Below are 17,275 nucleotides of genomic sequence, written 5' to 3' on the forward strand. Positions count from 1 at the left end.
GCTTGGCATTTTCCGCCGACCGATTCTTCTTGTGTTGATCTCGATTGTCGTCGTCAACGGGTGCAGGTCTGACGATCATTGTTTCATCGCACGGTTGTTTGGGGAATCCAAAGCGGCAATTTGCACCCTGGTGTTTGACACACATTTTGGAGTGACTTTTGCTGTGCATCTGAACTTCTGTGACTGTTTTGTACAGTTCAGGTTCCTTTTGTGGGTCCGGCAGCTCAACCGAGATGTAGCGAGACACAAAATCACAGATGGCTCCATCTGAGGCTTCCTCAAATACAAGGGGCACCTTGAACCCATATGAGGCAATGAATGTGAGGACATAAAGCCTTCTGATCTTGACTGTGACGTTGTTTCATCTGCTGAAGTGCCTTGTGCGCTGACCGCCATTAAACAACCCAAGATCTTGCAAATAAAGAACCAACTGTTGCTCCACATCTTTGCTTTCCTTGCTCAATGACAGACATCTTAAACAAAACACAACAGGCCGTTTTAGCTTAACTATTCTCAGCCTCAGCTCAGCAAATTGGGGTTCAATTCCCCGACGCGGAGTCTATTTCCTTGTGTAAAAAAATTGCTTTTGTTGCAGTTTTGCAAAGCAAATCAAAAGGCTCATAAGAGGTTTTTCCACCTGGTCTTGAACAGAGGACTTTTCACATATGAGCTGAATGTGATAACTACTACACTATGAAAATTGCGCTGATATATTATAGCATTTTGAAGTGCTGGGCAAAAGTTCAACAAAAGTACGAAACCATTTCCACCCAGTCTCAAATCAGGTGCCCTTTAGCAAAACGACTCAGCCCCAGCTCGGCAAATCGGGCTTCAATTCCCTGACGCGGAGCTTATTTCTTTGTATGAAAAACTTGCTTTTGCTGGCAGTTTTGAAGAGCAAATAAAAAAGTTCAGTAACGTGCAGAGCAGAACAGCCAAGTGCGGTTTGATAAAGTCTTTATTGGAACTGGGGAAATGTCCGTGAGGAACGAAGCCGCGGTCAAGCGTTGGGTCGGGGCGGGCGGCGAGCAGAACGTGGTTGGAAGCAAGCGATCGGTCAGGACGGGCGGCGAGCAGAACGTGGTCAACAGCGGGCAGATGATCAGGGCAGGCGGCAAGCAGAACGTGGTCAACAGCGGGCAGATGATCAGGGCAGGCGGCAAGCAGAACGTGGTCAACAGCGGGCCGATGATCAGGGCAGACGGCAAGCAGAACGAGACGAGTCAGCGGACGGAACAGGTCGGCAATGGGAGTCATACGGGTTGAGAGCAGTGAGCGTACGGGTAGCATCACAGGACAGACTGACAAGGAGAGTTCTGCTAGCAGGGTTTAAATAGCCCAGTCAATCGAGCAGTCGCAGGTGTGCGTGATCTGGCTCGATTGGCGGGGTGTGGATGTATGTGTGACAGGTGGAATTACCAGGAGGCTCTGCGTGACAAGTTCATAAGTGCCTGCTTTCTTCCTTGCGGCTTATATCGTTGGTCCCCAATCTTTTTTGCGCCACAGACCGGTTATGTGTCAGAAATATTTCCGCGGACCGGCTTGTATATAAATAAATCATAAATGTATATAAATAAATTATACATTCATAATAAATATATAAATACGATTAAATAAAATGATACGACTGACATTAAAACCAAATATAAACCGCATAAAAATATAAAACTCACCATTACGTTAGTGGGAGCACTGAGCTTGTTTCTCAGAAACTTTTTTTTATAGTTTGGGTGGGGGGGCGACTTATACTCAGGAGCGACTTATGTGTGAAATTACATAAGATGAGCTCTTGTTTTGTGAAATATATTATTGTTATTTGATATATAGTTTATATATTGTTATATGGGCCTGTGGAATAATTTGAACTGCAACTGACGCCGAGTCCAATGTCAGCGGCACGCCGCACACGCGGCGTAGTTTACATAAAGGACGACGAATTTGATCGATGGATTCAATGATTTGGAGTGACACAGATGGTTTGATAAATGTAGTATTTATGTTATAGTTATTTGAATACCTGTTAATGTTACATCAGGCCCGTTCTCAGCTCCTCGTTTGTACAAACCGGATTCGGTTGAAGTTGGGAAATTGTGTAAAATGTAAATAAAACCAAATTACAACGGTTTGAAAAGCACGCAAGCGCCACGGCCGGAAACCAAGACTGAATGACCGTGCCCTTCGATCCCTCAGACGGCACTGCTTTACAAAACCGACATGAGTGCGTAAAGGATATCACCAAATGGGCTCAGGAAAACTTCAGAAAACCACTGTTAGTAAATACAGTTCATCTCTACATCAGTAAGTGCGGGTTAAAACTCTACCATGCAAAGCAAAAGGCGTTTATGAACAACATCCAGAAAGGCCGCCGGGTTCTCTGGGCCCGAGCTCATGTAAAATGGACTGATGAACAATGAAAAAGTGTTTTGTGGTCTGATGAGTCCACTTTTCAAAGTTTTTGGAAACACTGGACGTTGTGTGCGTTGGACCAAAGAGGAAGCGGACCATCCGGACTGTTATCAACGCAAAGTTCAAAAGCCAACATCTGTGATGGTGTGGGGGTGCATTAGTTCCCATGGCATAGGTGACTTACATTTCTGTGAAGGCAACATAAATGCTGAAAAGTACATACAGATTTTGGAGCAACATATGCTGCCGTCCAAGCGACGTCTTTTTCATGGATGCCGCTGCTTATTTCAGCAAGATAATGCCAAGCCACATTCTGCACGTGTTACAACAGCGTGGCTTCGAAGTAAAAGAGTCCAGGTTCTCCCGTGGCCCGCTTGCAGTCCAGACCTGTCTCCCATTGAAAATGTGTGGCGCATTATGAAGCGTAAGATACGACAGGGAAGACCCCGGACTGTTGAACAACTGAAGCGGTTCATCAAGCAAAAATGGGAAAGAATTCCACATGGGAAGCTAAGAGAATTATCTCCTTTCTTCCAAAACGTTTGTTGAGTGTTATTAAAAGGAAAGGTGATGTAATGAAGTCGTAAACATGCCCTTTCCCAACTTCCACTGCATGTGTTGCAGCCATGAAATTCTAAGTTAATTATTATTTGAAAAATGAAATAAAGTTTACGAGTTCGAGCATTAAATAGGTTTTCTTTGTACTGTATTCAATTAAATATAGGTTGAAAAGGATTTTCAAATCATTGTATTTTGTTTTTATTTACATTTTACACAATTTCCCAACTTCAACCGAATCCGGTTTATATTTATGTCACGTTAGCATACTGTATCGTTTAGCCTGTGGTTGCAGGTTCATGTCTGTTCTTGGTGTTGGATTTTGTCAAATAAATTTCCCCCAAAATGCGACTTAAAGTCCGGTGCGACTTATATGTTTTTTTCCTCTTTATTGTGCATTTTATGGCTGATGTGACTTGTACTCCGGAGCGACTTTTAGTCCGAAAAATACGGTAGTACTGTTGTAATGTGGATTGTGTGTCAGGCAGTGAAACCTTGGTTGTAATCGGGACGGGACTAGGTAAGCAGAATTGCTTCAACCCGCTTCTGCTTTCGACAAGTCAGGTCAAACAAAATGTTAAACGAAGTTGTACTAAGTGTGTTGCACTTGCCAAAATAAACAAAATAACATAAATATAACCTCCTTAAAATTACGTATGTATGAAACACATTAGCACATTTTATCGCATAGAAAAAATGTGTTCCTGTTAGAATCTGTTTTGCAAATTAAATCAAAACATAGAACAAAACAAATAAAGGTGTGTTTCAAGCCAAGGTTTCAGTTTGTGAAACAATCTTGAAAAAATTAAAACATCTGTTTCTATCTTTCTATTACAACGTCTATTTCTATCTTATCTTCTATCTTTCAGTTTGTAAAACAATCTTGAAAAAATGCAAATGTCTATTTCTATCTTAAGAAATGTGAACGCCAGAGCCAAATCTTGAATCTGCAAGCTCTGCACTGTGAGGTGGATGTGCTAACCAGTCGACCAATGTTCCACACAATTTGAAGTAATTTAGGTAAATGTCACTTCCTTTTGCAAACGTCTTAAGTGGTATTGTTACTTTTTTTTCATTTAAAATTATAGGACAGGGGTAGCAAATTGGGAAATTTGAAAATTGTGTCTTTTAAGATGTGTGGACATAAGTGTTGGCATTCATCATGCCAGCATTGAGTTCTACGAGGCCAGTGTGTCTTATTTAAGACATTTGCTGCCAGTTATCATGCAAATCTTTTCCACTGAGGTGTTTTGAATGCTGCTTTATCTACAGATTTCTTACCTACAAAGTTTGCACCTTAATTTCCATGTTGAGACTTGAATTTTTCAATGGAATGTTTGTATCCTACTGTTTTGGGTTGTTTGCCAAAAGGTTTGTTGGCACGAAGTAGTACTGCTTGGGCAGCCGCCGCTTGTTGCACACAAAGTTGTTACAGTAAAACATTTAGCAAATGTATCTTTCGTTGCCACAATATTTTGTGACCGTATATGATCTGATTGGTTGTGATCCCTGATTGGTGCCCCTCGTACCCAGTCAAACCATCAGTGCAGAGGGGAGTGGCTTCATCAGTGATTGGTTTCAGATGTGCCACCAGGTGCAATGATTGAACCTCCTATTTAGAAAGGACACTGTACATTTGGGCTGGCTGTTTGGGTCGCATGAATTGTGTTGGGGAGTCAATCTGTCTCCATAATTGCTTGGGTGTGTTTGTGTTGGTGTTCATTAACTCTGTGATGGTAAGAAAACGTTCTTAACACAATAAAGCATTCCATCCTAATGATGGCAAAATGAAGCTTAAGACATAAATCATTTAATAGAAATGTGTCAAGACGTAGTGATTCATTTCTTGAGACATTGTGTGCTCGTCAGGGACACCTATTTCCAACAATCGTGTGGAAATCTTTGATAACCAAAAAAAGAACAGGCTGTCGATGGCCGTACTGGAGGGATTGCTTTTATGACCGACAATCGTTTCCTATACTCATCCAGAATCAAAATGCTTCTCTTTGCTCTTATCCGTGAATAGCCGCACACGTTCTTCACACAGGCCACTCCATTCTAATATATCTATATATATATATATATATATATATATATATCTATATCTATATATAGATATCTATATATATATATATCTATATATCTATATATCTATATATCTATCTATATATCTATATATATATATATTTATATATATATATTTATATATATATATATATATATATATTTATATATATCTATATCTATATATCTATATATATATATATGTATATATATAGATATATATGTATATATATATATATAGATATATATGTATATATATATATATAGATATATATGTATATATAGATATATATAGATATATATATATCTATATATATCTATATATGCTATATATGCTATATATATGATATATATATATATGCTATATACACTACCGTTCAAAAGTTTGGGGTCACAAAATTGTTTGGGTGACCCCAAACCTTTGAACGGTAGTGTATATATTTATTTAGATAATTATTTATAGATATATATAATCTTCTGTGTAAAAAATCTTATAATATATATGTATACTTATATTCATAGATTATATATAATCTTATACAAATATAAGATATAATTTATAATTTTTAATTCATAATATTTTATTATAATAATATTTACACTACCGTTCAAAAGTTTGGGGTCACCCAAACAATTTTGTGACCCCAAACTTTTGAACGGTAGTGTATATATGCTATATATGCTATATATATATGCTATATATATATGCTATATATATATATATGCTATATATATATATATGCTATATATATATATATGCTATATATATATATATGCTATATATATATATGCTATATATATATATATATGCTATATATATATATGCTAGCTATATATATATATATATGCTATATATATGCTATATATATGTACTCCGTGAGTCGTCACCTTATCGTGGTGGAGGGTTTTGCGTGCCCCTATGATCCTAGGAGCCATGTTGTCTGGGGCTTCATGCCCCTGGTAGGGTCACCCATGGCAAACGGGTCCTAGGTGAGGGGCCAGACAAAGCACGGCTCACACGAGCCCCTTATGACGAACAAAATAAATGGATCTCGTTTTCCCTCGCCCGGACGCGGGTCACCGGGGCCCCCCCTCTGGAGCCAGGCCTGGAGGCGGGGCTCGAAGGCGAGCGTCTGGTGGCCGGGCCTTTGCCCATGGGGCCCGGCCGGGCACAGCCCGAAAAGGAAACGTGGGTCCCCCTTCCCATGGGCTCACCACCTGTGGGAGGGGCCAAAGGGGTCGGGTGCAGTGCGAGCTGGGCGGCGGCCAAAGGCAGGGACCTTGGCGGTCTGATCCCCGGCTGCAGAAGCTGGCTCTTGGGACATGGAATGTCACCTCTCTGGCTGGAAAGGAGCCCGAGCTGGTGTGCGAGGCAGAAAAGTTCCGACTAGATATAGTCGGACTTGCCTCCACGCACAGTTTGGGTTCCGGTACAAGCCCTCTCGAGAGGGGCTGGACTCTCTTCCACTCTGGAGTTGCCCACGGTGAGAGGCGTCGAGCAGGTGTGGGTATACTTATTGCCCCCCGGCTGGGCGCCTGCACATTGGGGTTCACCCCGGTGAACGAGAGGGTAGCCTCCCTCCGCCTTCGGGTGGGGGGACGGGTCCTGACTGTTGTTTGTGTCTATGCACCAAACGGCAGCTCAGAGTCCCCACCCTTCTTGGAGTCCCTGGAGGAAGTGCTGGAGAGCGCTCCTTCTGGGGACTCCATCGTTCTACTGGGTGACTTCAATGCTCACGTGGGCAACGACAGTGAGACCTGGAAGGGCGTGATTGGGAGGAACGGCCCCCCCGATCTGAACCCGAGCGGTGTTCTATTATTGGACTTCTGTGCTCGACACGGATTTTCTATAATGAACACCATGTTCAAACATAAGGGTGTCCATGTGTGCACTTGGCACCAGGACTCCCTAGGCCGCAGTTCGATGATCGACTTTGTAGTCGTGTCATCGGATTTGCGGCCGCATGTTTTGGACACTCGGGCGAAGAGAGGGGCGGAGCTGTCAACTGATCACCACCTGGTGGTGGGTTGGCTCCGATGGTGGGGGAAGATGCCGGTCCGACCCGGCAGACCCAAACGCTCTGTGAGGGTCTGCTGGGAACGTCTGGCGGAATCCCCTGTCAGAAAGAGCTTCAACTCCCACCTCCGGCAGAGCTTTTCCCACGTCCCGGGGGAGGCGGGGGACATTGAGTCCGAGTGGACCTTGTTCCGCGCCTCCATTGTTGAGGCGGCCGACCGGAGCTGTGGCCGTAAGGTCATTGGTGCCTGTCGTGGCGGCAATCCCCGAACCCGCTGGTGGACACCGGCGGTAAGGGATGCCGTCAAGCTGAAGAAGGAGTCCTATCGGGCCGTTTTGGCCTGCGGGACTCCCGAGGCAGCTGACAGGTACCGGATGGCCAAGCGGAACGCGGCTTCGGCGGTTGCTGAGGCAAAAACCCGTACGTGGGAGGAGTTTGGCGAGGCCATGGAGAATGACTTCCGGACGGCTTCGAGGAAATTCTGGTCCACCATCCGGCGTCTCAGGAGGGGGAAGCAGTGCAACGTCAACACTGTTTACAGTGGAGATGGCGTGCTGCTGACCTCGACTCGGGACGTCGTGTGTCGCTGGGGAGAATACTTCGAAGACCTCCTCAATTCCACCGACACGCCTTTCATTGTGGAAGCAGGGCCTGGGGACTCTGAGGCGGACTCTCCAATCTCTGGGGTCGAAGTCACTGAGGTAGTTAAAAAACTCCTCGGTGGCAAGGCCCCGGGGGTGGATGAGATCCGCCCGGATTTCTTAAGGGCTCTGGATGTTGTGGGGCTGTCATGGCTGACACGTCTCTACAGCATCGCGTGGACATCGGGGACAGTGCCTCTGGATTGGCAGACTGGGGTGGTGGTTCCCCTCTTTAAGAAGGGGGACCGGAGGGTGTGTTCCAACTACAGGGGAATTACACTCCTCAGCCTCCCTGGTAAGGTCTATTCAGGGGTGCTGGAGAGGAGGGTCCGTCGGGAGGTCGAACCTCGGATTCAGGAGGAACAGTGTGGCTTTCGCCCTGGCCGTGAAACAGTGGACCAGCTCTTCACCCTCAGCAGGATCCTCGAGGGTGCATGGGAGTTCGCCCAACCAGTCCACATGTGTTTTGTGGACTTGGAGAAGGCGTTCGACCGTGTCCCTCGGGAGGTTCTGTGGGGGGTGCTTCGGGAGTACGGGGTACCGAGCCAACTGATAAGGGCGGTTCGGTCCCTGTATCACCGATGCCAGAGTTTGGTCCGCATTTCCGGCAGTAAGTCGGATTCGTTCCCAGTGAGGGTTGGACTCCGCCAAGGCTGCCCTTTGTCACCGATTCTGTTCATAATTTTTATGGACAGAATTTCTAGGCGCAGCCGAGGCGTTGAGGGTGTCCGGTTTGGGGACCTCAGCATCGCGTCTCTGCTTTTTGCAGACGACGTGGTGCTGTTGGCTTCTTCAGGCCGTGATCTCCAGCTCTCACTGGAGCGGTTCGCAGCCAAGTGTGAAGCGGTCGGGATGAGGGTCAGCACCTCCAAATCCGAGTCCATGGTCCTCTATCGGAAAAGGGTGGAATGCCCTCTCCGGATCGGGGATGAGATCCTGCCCCAAGTGGAGGAGTTTAAGTATCTTGGGGTCTTGTTCACGAGTGAGGGGAGGATGGAGCGCGAGATCGACAGGCGGATCGGTGCAGCGTCGGCAGTAATGCGGACTCTGTACCGGTCCGTCAAGGTAAAGAGAGAGCTGAGCCAAAAGGCAAAGCTCTCAATTTACCGGTCGATTTACGCTCCTACCCTCACCTATGGTCACGAGCTATGGGTCGTGACCGAAAGAACGAGATCCCGGATACAAGCGGCCGAAATGAGTTTTCTCCGCAGGATGTCCGGGCTCTCCCTTAGAGATAGGGTGAGGAGTTCGGTCATCCGGGAGAGACTCGGAGTAGAGTCGCTACTCCTCCACGTTGAGAGGAGCCAGATGAGGTGGCTCGGGCATCTCATCAGGATGCCTCCTGGACGCCTCCCTGGGGAGGTGTTCCGGGCATGTCCCACCGGTAGGAGACCCCGGGGACGACCCAGGACGCGCTGGAGAGACTATGTCTCTCGGCTGGCCTGGGAACGCCTTGGGATCCCCCGGGATGAGCTAGATGAAGTGGCTGGGGAGAGGGAAGTCTGGGAGTCCTTCCTGAAGCTGCTGCCCCCGCGACCCGACCCCGGATAAGCGGAACAAGATGGATGGATGGATGGATGATCTTGCAGGGCCAATAGATCCAATTTCTATAGATGGTCACAAATATGCTGTGTCTTTCGCTGATGACTATACTGGTGCTGTTTTTGTTTATTTTCTAAAGCAAAAGAGCAATGTTGTGCAAGCTACTGAGAAATTTCTTTCTGATACATCCCATTGTGGGAAGGTAAAACAAATCAGGTCTGACAACGCTTGATCAGACATTGCTCAGAAAAAATGGCATCAAACACGAAAAGTCTGCTCCCTACTCACCACATCAGAATGGTACGGCAGAGCGAAACTGGCGCACCTTATTTGACATGGCAAGGTGCATGATAATTGAAGGCCAGTTACCTAAAGAGCTCTGGACCTATGCAGTGCAGACCGCATTCATGGTGAGGAATAGATGTTTTAACAACCGTACCAAGCAAACTCCTTATTTCATGTTAACAGGACAGCAACCAAACTTGGCAAAAATGCATAAATTTGGATCAATGTGTTATGCCTACAGACAGGACAAAAGAAAACTGGGCCCTTTAAAAGAATGGTCTCGTGCCATGAGTGAAGAAATTGAATCACTTAATGACAACAACACATTTACCTTGACTACATTGCCAGAGGGTAAGAAAGCAGTGGGGGGTAGATGGGTTTATGCTCTTAAAACCAATGCAGATGGGTCCAGCAAATTTAAGGCACGTTATGTAGCCAAAGGATACAGTCAAAAGCAGGGTGTAGATTATGATGAGACTTTTTCACTCACCGCCAATCTGACAAGTGTACGAGTGTTAATGCAAAAAGCGGCACAAGAAAACCTGATTTTACATCAGATGGATGTCAAAACCGCTTACCTTCATGCTCCAATTGATTTTGAGATTTATATGACACAAGCAGAAGGTTATGAAGTCACATCTGACAAAGGTGAAATGTTGGTGTGGGAAAATCACTATGGCTTAAAACAATAGGTAGAAACTGGAACAAAATGTTACATGATTTCTTGTGTGACAATCTGTTTATTCAGAATCCAGCTGATCATTGTGTGTACACGAAAGAAACAAAAAATCAAAAAGTGGTCATTGTGATATGGGTCGATGACCAGATTATTGTAGCCAGTGATGACAATGTGATGAATAATGTAAAAGAAATGCTCACAGCTAAATTAAAAATGAAAGACTTGGGTAAACTGAACAACTTTCTGGGTATTGATTTTCATCAAACTGATCACTGTATAACAATGTCACAGAAAAGATATGTTGACAAAATACTTGACAGATTTGATATGCAAGATTGTAAGCCATGAGCAACACCATGTGAACCTAAGCTTAACTATTCTGAAGACACAGAAACCCTGAGTGATCTGAAGAAATATAGAGAGGCTGTTGGCAGCTTAATCTATTTATCAACATGTACCAGACCAGATTTAAGCTTTGTAGTGAGCAAACGTTCCCAATACCTTTCCAAACCAACTATAGAAAAATGGGCTACAATAAAATATGTACTGAGGGCACAAAGGAAAAGATGTTGTGTTACAAAAAGAGTGATGGTGAACCACTTGGGTTGGAAGCATTCAGTAATGCAAACTGGGCTGAACATGATACTGACAGACGTAGTACGTCAGGTTATTGCACCATGGAGTTTGAGCCTCATACAGATTACCCGGCCATCGCTGCAGATAGACACAAGGTTGAAGGTTCTGTCGCTCTTTGACGGTATTGCAACAGGATACCTGAGGCTCAAGGACCTTGGCTTCAAGGTGGAACGCTACATTGCGTCAGAGATTTGTGAGGATTCCATCGCGGTGGGTCGCTGGCAAGATTGAATACATCAGCGACGTCTGCACCATCACAAGGAAACACCTTGCTGAATGGGGCCCTTTTGACCTGCTGATTGGAGGAAGTCCTTGCAACGACCTCTTCATGCTCAATCCCCTACGGAAAGGATTGTTTGATGGCACCGGAAGGCTCTTCCTTGAATTCTACCACATTTTGACGCTGCTGAAGTCGAAGGAGGGTGACGACCGGCCTTTCTTCTGGCTCTTTGAAAACGTGGTGTTCATGTCCAGCAGAGACAATACGGACATCTGCAGATTCCTGAAGTGCAATCCTGTGTGACTGTCAGCCCCGCACATCGAGCTCGCTACTACTGGGGAAACCTTCCAGGCAAGAATAGGTCGGTGGGCGCATCCTTGGATCAAAAAGTGAAGCTTCAGGATTGTTTGGAAGTTGGCCGTGTAGCAAAGCTGGACAAGGTGCGAACCATCATAACAAAGACAAACTCCATGATTCAAGGGAAATTGAGACTTCCGGTCATCATGAGCGGCAACTGTGGTGTAGTGAAATGGAGCAGATTTTTGGCTTCCCCAAACACTACACGGATGTGAACAATATGGGCCACTTGCAGCGCCAGAGGGTCCTGGGGCATTCCTGGAGCATCGCCGTCATTCGCCACCTGATAGCGCCACTCAAGGATTAATTCGAATGTGAATCACACCAGCCAAGTCCGTAAGGCCACAGATGCATGAATACCGTTTCTGGACTAGAAACCGCAGCCGAATAAAAGCCACGCCAGATCAAATTAGGGGAAAGTATGGTTTTGTTTATATATTAGCAGCACGGGACAATAAGTTCAAGGTGTTTTAATGTTTAATTTCCATACATATGCACAAATCATACAAAATCATCAAGGTCATGAAAAATTCCTTGGTAAGGTGCACTGGGCTAGAAAATGCAGGGTTCAAAGCTTGTGCAAAAAGTAGCGGCTTATAGTCCAGAAAATACAGTACTTCCATGCACGAGCGCGAGAGCTCTTCGCGGAAAACCAAATGCTTGCCACTGTATGTTGGTGTCCTCCCACAATTCAAAGAACGTGTGTAAATTGACCTTGGGTTAGAATGTGAATGTGGGTTTTTATTTTTCAATATGTGCCTTGCAATTGGCTGCCCACTGGTCCAGTGAGCCTGCCCCTTGCAACCCTACAAAACAAACAAGATAAATGGATGTACAAACCGGATTCGGTTGAAGTTGAAAGATTGTGCAAAATGTAAATAAAATCAAAATACAATGATTTGAAAATCATTTTCAACCTATATTCAGTTGGATACACTACAAAGACAACATATTTAATCCTCAAACTCAAACTTCATTTTTCAAATAATAATTAACTTAGAATTTCATGGCTGCAACACATGCAGTAGAAGTTAGGAAAGGGCATGTTTACCACTTCGTTACACCACCTTTCCTTTTAATAACACTCAATAAACGTTTTGGAAGCGAGGAGACTAATTCTCTTTCCTTCTCATGTGGAATTCTTTCCCATTCTTGCTTGATGAACCGTTTCAGTTGTTCAACAGTCCGGGGTCTTCCCTGTCGTATCTTACGCTTCATAATGCGCCACACATTTTCAATGGGAGACAGGTCTGGACTGCAAGCGGGCCAGGGGAGAACCTGGACTCTTTTACTTTCATTACAGCCGACGCTGCACAAGAAGACTTGTACAAGGGAGGCCTGCATCATGGAACACAAACTCCCAAACACACATGACTTCTCCTGATTTTTCAGGAAGCACTCTTTCATTTTACCGCTGCTCCTCAACATGAATTGATTATGATATTATGTTGCGGCACAGCGAGAGCCACGCATTTCAAGAAGACTTGTACAAGGGAGGCCTGCATCATGGAACACAAACTCCCAAACACACATAACTTCTCCTGATTCTTCTGTGAGTAGCCAAAAAGGACATTTGTCAGGAAGCACTCTTTAATTTTACCGCTTCTCCTCAACATGAATTGATTATGATATTATGTTGCGGCACAGCGAGAGCCACGCTTTTCAAGAAGACTTGTACAAGGAAGGCCTGCATCATGGAACACAAACTCCCAAACACACATGACTTCTCCTGATTCTTCTGTGAGTAGCCAAAAAGGACATTTGTCAGGAAGCACTCTTTCATTTTACCGCTTCTCCTCACGCATTATATATTCGATTCTGCCCAAAACAACAAATATCATACTGTATTTTTGGTCCAAAAAGCACCATGCAACTGTTTTTTTTTTCATTCTTGTTTAGAAAGAAACGTGTAAAGTGTATGTTGACAACTTATGTTGTGATTTGTCGTATAAAAGAACCTGTTTTGAATGACATTAGTAATAATTTACATTTATTGAATTCCTTCTTTAATAGAAAATAGGTCTTTTCCGTGTTGATATGAAACTGTAATTAAATACTTGTTTTTTATTTAAACGCTGCATGTTCATTCATTACTTTCACACTACTCACTAACTTGATATACTGTATATTATTTTATCTTCGCGACTGTACTGATCATGTTGCATTGAAATACTTTGAAAAATATTCGGAAATCTCATAAACCGTGGCGATTATAGTTATTACCATTACTGTACAACTATTTTATTACTATCATGACCTTATTGTAAAGATGTTGAAACATGGCCACTCAATCGTATCGTCACGTATCGCGTGATTTTACGCGTGTTTACCTATTTCTTTTTTCTGGCTTTACTTAAAGTGGACGCTACCATTTTTCACGTTTTAAGGGGGGGGGGAGATCTAAAAGCATTGAGTTCACGTAAATATAAACATGCACATGTTCACTCAATTGTGTAATCATATTTCACACGAATTTAGAGCGATGTGTTCCGCTCTGTTTTTTTTCTGTGTGTAATAAAGTTGTGACGCGACGGCAAAAAGTTACACACCCTTTTCAGACTTCGCAAAGAACTTTCGCGCCGCCGAAAAGTGGGTGAGGAATAATTGATGCACACGGTCTCATTATCAGCTTGGAGACGAGAAAGGTAAGTAAGTGGCTTTTCAGAAATCTCACCCGCAAACCAAGATTTCCTCACAACTTTATTAAAAACCCCGAGTATATGCTTAAATTTTAACCAGGATTGTTGCGATAGTGCGGAAAGTAGCACTTCCTCACTTCAAACTGAAGTTAATTACGAACGTCACAGTTCAATTACTGTACTATTACATGTTATTACTGTACATATAGAAAAATTTGTCTCCTGTTCTCAGGACGGACTTTTAGGGAGTTCGTGCATTCACATCTTCGGTTCCCCTGGAGCAAAAAAAAAAAAACGGCCGCCATTACGAAATGCGCATATAGCAAATGAACATGTAATTAGTCATTAATTAGTCAGTCGAAAATACATGTTTGTTTTGCGTTCCTATTTATGACGGAGGATTCCCCATTTTATTGCTCTTGCGTTTAAGTATTATACACTATCGTCCGCCGTGTGCATTTGCCGCCATCTAACAAGATGGACGCGCGACCCCCATTATGTATTCACTTTGCGTTACGGAGTAACGACATTTCTGGAAAGATACACGACGCGTAATTCATTTATTTCAGACGACACCTCGTAGTCGCCACACGTAAATGGGTAAAAATGTTTTACAGTGTTCTTTTATTAAAATCTTTGATTTAGGTTAGCCCCCAAAAAAAATTGCACATGCGCTTCCAAATTTATATAGCAGATGACATTGTAACTGTAAGCACTGATATGTACTGACCGAGTAAGATCAGTAGTATTGAATCATTGCCCAGTGTTAATTTGTAGCAGTCTTGATTGCTACACGAACTATTGACTTTGTCACTCTGCACTGACATCTGGTGGATGTTAAAAATCATTGCTGGGAAACTTTCTTTACAGTATAACATTTAAATAATTGTGTTTTTTTTATTATACGTGGTATTCATTTATTTTTATCCAATTTTAATATGGTAATGATATCTTGTGTAGTTAATAAAATAAGTCAGTCAGATGTATTATAATTGTAATTATTAAATGAATAATTTGCCATTTGTCATCTACAAACTAAACAAGTCAATTTCTCTCTTTTTTTTCTCTTTCAGAATGGCGACTAAAATGATTGGCGCAAAAGTTGTCGCAATCAGGAGTGCTGTCCGAGCGCGGAGCTGGATTTGTGGTGCGGATGGCACCTTGTCCATGCAAGGCCAGCATAATAATGTGACTGTTGCCCTCTGTGACGACAAGAAAGCCTATCAAGTAGTTCTGTTTGAACACTTGGCAGCCCTCGTCACAGAGGGCAACAGTTACATTTTTTTAAACTTTGGTGTCGACGAACGGGGCCTTTTGCTCCTCACTAAACCCGGCTCCAAAATCTTCATCGGGGCGGAAGTGCAGACCAGCCCACAGTTGGAAGAAGAGGCCAGGGCCCTGGTCTACCCCAACTCAGTGGCATCATCTCCTCAGGAAGTAGTGAAAAAACTACCTGAGGAGATGGTGTCAGTGGATGGCATAATTACCGATGTAAGTCACCTGCACCCACAAATGCGCATATACACGCATGTATTTGTGTACACCTGTGAAGACATGATGCATGTGCAATAATGTACATGCATGCGTATGCAAAGCCCCACACACACACACAAAATCATTGAAATCCTCTGTTTAGTACTAAGGTACCAAAAGGTTTTTTTTTTTGTCATCGTTAAGGTTGTGTACACTGACACATGACACGCTCATTGTCAAACATAATTATTGTAATTGTGATATCTATTTGCTCCACTTTAGATGCGTCCAATCCGCATGGTGCGCCAGAGAGGGAACCACCTTGCGCCATTTCGGAGTTTGACACTGAAAAAAGTAAGTAGCCATTTGTACTTCCCCTGTTGTAGCACTTTGCACACATACTTTTTTTAAACTACCGCAGGATGAAGCCACTGTCAAAATTGGCCTTTGGCGGGAGGCCAATCTCCTAGAGTTGAAGGTAGGGGGTTCCTTCCTATTCACCCACCTGAGTGCCCGGGTGAACGATTCGGGAGTGATGCTCCACTCTACAACTTACACAGAAATCAAGGTTAGTAAATGGCTTCATAGCAGTGGAATTGAAAAGGTGCTTGCTTATTGCTTATTATTCTCTTTTCCAAGATCAACTGGGATCAGGTTCCCAATCTATTTTTCCCATTACAAACAATGGAAAACAAATTAATCCGTTCCAAGACTAAAAAATTCCCTTTTTTAAGATTTTTTTTCTTTATTTGCTCATTTTTGTCCCATCGCGCAATTGCAGCGTTCCGCCCAGCGCGCAACCGTTGCGCGCTGCCGACCGCGCAACTGCTCCGCGCTGGTCGCATTATTGTGACAGAGCCGTCGCTGAAATTTAGAAAATATTCGTAACGTCCTGATGTACTTTCCAAAATTGAAGTGTACCTCAGTGCGCAGGGAGCTTAATTTGGTCCGATTGCGCGACCGCCCGCAGCGCGCCGGGCGCTCACTGTCGCATTGCTTTAAGAACGTCTTTGTGTTTTACGATGGCTTTACTGCTCCCACTTGCTTTATTTGGAGGCATGATTAGCCTTTGGTAAACATTGTTTTCCATTCATAAAAACTAATTACATTTTTATTTTATTCAACAGGCCTGCAACTCCAGCCTCATCCTAACTGTCTATGGTATCCTCTATGGGGAAGAGGTGGTGGAGGTTGTCTCTGATTCGGGCGAAGTGACAAGCATCAGGCTTGAGATCTGGCAAAAAACCTTCAGCCAGCCCCCGAAGGTACCACAAGATGGGATGCCCATCACTGTCACTCGTGTGCAGGGTGACGTGACAAAAATAGAATGTGTGAATGAATGCATGGATGAATGCATGAATGCTGATGCATAATTGAATGCACTGTTCAAATTAAATTTGAAATTCAACCAAATTCTCCGAATTTTTGTTTTTCTACTCTCATTTCTACATTTTTCAACCGATTCAACCCATTCCAACTTTCAACTGTTCATCATTTTCCTACCTATTCCACAACTTCCCACTTACCTACATTTTCACACCCAATTTTCAACTTTTACTCTAACTTCTACATTTTTTAACCGATTCAACCCGTTCCAACTTTCAACTGTTCATCTTTTGCCTACCTATTCCACAACTTCCCGCTTACCAAAAATTCTAAATCTTCAAATGAAATTCAAACAAATTCTCGACAATTTTGTTTTTCTACTCTAATTTCTACATTTTTCTACCGATTCAACCCATTCCAACTTTCAACTG

At 43.7% G+C, this 17,275-nt stretch overlaps 1 protein-coding gene across 1 annotated transcript; it reads left to right on the top strand.

Moving 5' to 3' along the window:
* The first annotated feature begins 10,870 nt into the window (after positions 1-10,870).
* LOC119134804 (DNA (cytosine-5)-methyltransferase 3C-like) lies at positions 10,871-11,798 on the top strand. Its single transcript, XM_037271859.1, is given in 5 exon segments — positions 10,871-10,923; positions 10,925-11,044; positions 11,046-11,347; positions 11,350-11,559; positions 11,562-11,798. Coding segments are annotated over 5 exon segments (837 nt in total). The 3' UTR covers positions 11,714-11,798.
* The last annotated feature ends 5,477 nt before the right edge of the window (positions 11,799-17,275 follow it).

This window comes from Syngnathus acus, chromosome 15 (genome assembly GCF_901709675.1).
Source record: "Syngnathus acus chromosome 15, fSynAcu1.2, whole genome shotgun sequence".
Taxonomy (NCBI): Eukaryota; Metazoa; Chordata; class Actinopteri; order Syngnathiformes; family Syngnathidae; genus Syngnathus; species Syngnathus acus.